The sequence below is a fragment of the Cynocephalus volans genome, chromosome 14 (genome assembly GCF_027409185.1).
Source record: "Cynocephalus volans isolate mCynVol1 chromosome 14, mCynVol1.pri, whole genome shotgun sequence".
In the NCBI taxonomy this organism is placed as follows: Eukaryota; Metazoa; Chordata; class Mammalia; order Dermoptera; family Cynocephalidae; genus Cynocephalus; species Cynocephalus volans.
In genome coordinates this window covers 94,638,794-94,643,455 of record NC_084473.1, presented here as the reverse complement: position 1 = coordinate 94,643,455, position 4,662 = coordinate 94,638,794, and the positions used below count along the sequence as shown (strand labels likewise).

General features: G+C 43.8%; 1 protein-coding gene across 1 annotated transcript in view; it reads right to left on the bottom strand.

Annotated features, from left to right (window-relative positions):
• AFF3 (ALF transcription elongation factor 3) overlaps window positions 1–1,277 on the bottom strand; it is a 420,437-nt gene extending 419,160 nt beyond the window's left edge. The window contains exon 1 of the mRNA XM_063077832.1: window positions 1,156–1,277. Within this exon, the coding sequence (XP_062933902.1) occupies window positions 1,156–1,277 (122 nt within the window). The remainder of the gene's footprint in view (window positions 1–1,155) is intronic.
• Between the last annotated feature and the right edge of the window lie 3,385 nt (window positions 1,278–4,662).

Here is a 4,662-nt window from a genome sequence, read left to right as displayed (position 1 = left end):
CCATGGTTCTCTTCCATACAGTCCCAGCTGTGGCTATTCAGGGTCATGGGTTGGTGCCTTATGTAAGATGTAGACAGTGGCCAAGTCTTCACATCTAACTTCCTGACACTTCAGGTAGATCAGGCTCCTAGACAGAAAACCTGGACACTGTCAACGTTAGTCACTAAAAATGGCTCATGCTCTTTCTGAATCCAACTCTTCAACAACTTTTCCTCCCAGAACCACTAACTAGATATGTATTCACTGGTCGAAATGGGATTTCTGAAGAGAAGTAGGAGTCAACTTGGGCTATTGCTATCTGCTGAACTGAATTAATTTACCTGAGAGGTCCACAGGTAGCCCTAGGCTAGAATAAAAACAAATAGAGCTGACTTTAGAGAAACATACAGTAAAAGTATACACATGGCCCCTAATACCTTCTGATATCTAATCAACCCAACAACCATTAGGTTCTTCCATGTAGACAACACAGGTGGAAACTACTAGAATAAACTTATTAATTTACCTGAGAGGGAAAGAGGCCCTGTTTTGAAGATGAGATTGACCTGTTTTGGTACAGGGCAATTTAGCAGCTTAGCTAGAAGTCTCAGTGGGTCAGGAAATCAGGGAAGGGAGAAATAAGACAATAAACATCCTCAGTATCTGAAATAGAACACAGGATATCCCTGAGAGACGGAGACTCTGTGAGCACCATGAAAGCAGGATGGGGTAGGAGATCAGGGACTCAGTTCGTTGGTCATGCAGGAGTCAGATGCTCCTTCAACTTGCTGTCTTCCAGCCTTCCCCACACTCCCCTCCTCCCACCCAGGCCACCTCTCCCACCTGGGCTCTGAAGGCCATGCCCCCCCCCCTTCCCATAGCTGCCACTTTCTTCTGTTTGTTCACTTCTTGGTCTCAACTGGCTCTTCCTCATCAGCAAATAAACCCATTCAATGCCATCTTTTAAGAAAGAGTGCTATGCCCTCCCTGACCCTCTTTTTGCTCTCATCAGCCACCATTTCTGCAGAGCCATCTACCCTTGCTGCCTCTGTCTAGTTCCTAGTTTTCCTTAAAAAAAAAAAAAAAAAAAAAAAAAAAAAAAAACCCACATGATCCGGTTCTGCTGTTTGCAGCCAGGTTCCAATTTCTGCACAGGGCAGTCCATGGACATTTTACCGCTCATACTGCCTTTGAGAGACCGCCTTCCCTGGGCTCTGAGGTCCTGTGCGCTCCTGGTCTCCCTCCTGCAACTCAGGCTGCTCCTTAGTTTGCTTTGCTCGCTTCTCTTTCCATGCCATTCAGGGTTCTGTGCAAAAACCTGGTCTCTTCCCACGTGACTGTCTTCTGGGGTGATGTCACTCATTCCTTGCCTTTGGGTGCCATCTTTATACTGATACTGTGCAAGGCTCCCAGACCTACCCAAATCAGCAACAGACCCAGTCATCCAACAACCCACATGGCTTTCTCAAGGCAGGCTGCCCACACCTGGCTCACCACCACCTGCCACCCCAGCCTCTGCACCCACATTGCTGCGCGGGTCAGACACCAGGGCGTCATCTTGACTCCGCTTTTCCCCACCCCACTGTCCACCCATACCCAATCAATCCCCCAGTCCTGTCAGCTCTACTCCCTAAATATTGCTCAAATTTGTCTCTCTCCTCCTCCACTGCCACCTCCTCAGCCTAGGCTGCCATCAGCTCTCCCCACACCCCTACAGTGCCTCCTAATGGATCCCCTGGCTGTTCCTTCGGCCCCAGACCAATTGCTCCTCCACACTGAAGTCGGGGCGGTATTTCTTTTTTTTTTTTTTTTTTTTTTTTTTTTATTTTATTTATTTTTTTTTTAATTTTATTTTGTCGATATACATTGTAGCTGATTAATGCTCCCCATCACCAAAACCTCCCTCCCTTCTCCCTCCCCCTCTCCCCCCCAACCATGTCCTTTCTGTTTGTTTGTTGTATCAACTTCAAATAATTGTGGTTGTTATATCTTCTTCCCCCCGCCCCGGGGCGGTATTTCTAAAACAGCAGTCTGGTCGCATCACTGCCCTGGTTCCACCCTGCCTTCAGGACAGAGTCCAAATCTGGTAGCCATGGTTCTGCAAGACCCCGCCCCTGCTCATCTCTCCAAAGTCACCGCCATCCTCCCACTCTCTACACCATGGCCTCTGTCTCAGCCCGGACGCATGCTCTTCTCTGTGCCCTGACCTCCCACTCTCTACACCATGGCCCCTGTCTCAGCCTGGACGCATGCTCTTCTCTGTGCCCTGACCTCCCACTCTCTACACCATGGCCCCTGTCTCAGCCTGGACGCATGCTCTTCTCTGTGCCCTGGCCTCCCACTCTCTACACCATGGCCCCTGTCTCAGCCTGGACGCATGCTCTTCTCTGTGCCCTGAACACCTCTACTTTCCACCTGCCCACCTCCTCCTGATCCTGAAGGTCTCGGTTTAGCAATGCTTCCCTCTCAGGAACATTCCCAGGTGACCCTCCACAGACCCCAGGGCCCTTCACGTGTCCAACATAAAATCCTGAATCCTCCTAATATTAAACTGTTGGTTCTGTAAGAAAAAGGTCTATGTCTACTTTCTATAAAACTGTATCCTCAGCACCAGAAGAATGCCTGGCACAGAGTGGGCACTGAAAAAAATACCTTAAAATATTTTAAAAATACATAGTAAATGAATGTTTCATTTTTTTCTTCTTCCTTTTCAAATTTAGCCTATACACATATCACAACCTGAACAAACAGAACTAAAATCTATTCAGATCCTGGGTCCTAAAATGTTCTTTATGCTCATAGAATTTAATAATAATGGAAATCATAGCAATAGTAATATGAGCAACCATCTGGTGCTAGAAAGCTTGTAAGGAAAGTTTATATTTATTATTTTATTTATGTCTCTCAACAAACCTATTATATACCTCTTATGCAAAACACAATTTTAATAAATGAGCATATAAATATAAAAATGAAATATCTGTGCTATAAGCATTATTATGCTTATTTTATAGATAAAGTCCTTTCATCAATGAAAAAAGTTGGGCTCAGAACATTTAAATGATTTGCCCAAAGTCGCACAATGACTGTTAGAATCAGGATTCTAAATCTAAGTTCCACAGAAGTTCCGGATATTAAAAAATTTTGTTTTAAAAATATTATACTTTTTTATTCAAAATATTTATTTAACACTTACCATATACAAGGTGCCAGCTAGACATGAAAAACATATCCATAACCCCAGCCTCTACACAGGTACTGTGAAGGACATTTCTCCAGCTTCCTATGGTGAAAACTCTATAGTCAATTAAGCTTGACTTAGAGGAAGACATTAAGAATTATGAATTATTTGAACCCTACAGTTCCATAATACATTCAGTGCTAGTGACACTAGAGATGATTAATTTCTAAATACCCATATAACACAGTGTCAGAAAACCAAGGGGTCCTCCCATAGCTGATGTATCACTTGCAAGTTCCCAATTTCAATTAGACATGTAATCTATGATAAAAACATTTTATTTGATCCCTAGAACATTAGGAACATTATATTACATACCATGGGGCTGCCCACATGTGATGATAATTATCACAAAACTTTAGGAAATGTTGCAAAGAGGACATGATGTCTACTCCGACACCATGTTTTCTTCATGCTACCTTAAAATGTCTTCATCCTAGCCTCCCCTTCTCCTTTCCTCTCTCCCTCCACCCCTTATTCTTTCTGTCTCTTTTTATGTTTCCCATATATACCCATACACAACAGAGTAAGTCTAATGTCACAGGAACACAGGCGGATAAATTTATTAATGTGAAGAAAGCCAATGAAGCAGGCTCTTCTTCCTCAAAATGCTGTGCCCAGAACAAAGCACTTAGGTAATCTAGGGTAGGGTAGGTAAGAGTTGGGCATTTAGCAGCACATGACACAGGGAGAGACAGGGGAGAGACATCTCTCTTCTCTCCTCATCTTTGATCTCTGCCAATTCAAAATCAATTAGCCCTCCAGTGAGTTAACGGGAGGACTCCATCCTGTGGGCTTCCATCTTGGGTTTCCCAGCTTTCTGGAGCTGAGGGATCTCCCTCTACTGGACTTCAGAGTCCACACCTGTCCGAAGTAGCTGATACCAAGGCCTGGCTCACAGTAAGCACTGAATTACTATCTGTTGAATGGATGGGTGAATGAGCCTTCCTTTTTATTCTGCCCTCCTCTCACTGAGCCAGTAAGGATAGTGATACTGTGAGCAGATCTGTCTGGTCTTCCCAGGACAGTAATGCTTATGCTACGATACAGAAAGTCCCTTCCAGTACATTTTGGAAGCAGCAGCCTCAATGATTTGATAAAGATAGGTTTTACCAAATATATATATATTTTATGACTGGCACAAAGAATCATGGACGTGTCATATTGTCCTTTTGCAATTAAAGGTATACAGGCATTAACAGAAGATGGTGTGATATCCTAGCGGGAAACATTAGAAAATTACTAAACTTGAAGGTTTCTTGAATAAGAAGCAAATGATTCAGAATCAACTGGAATTATAAAACAGATAAGATACAGTAAAGCCTCCCATCAAACAAGAACATTTCCTACCAATGCGCCCATGATTTCCAAGGAATCCCATCTACCTTCCAAGATACTAACCTTGGGCCAGAAACGAGGAGACCCAGCTGAGATCCAGGTAC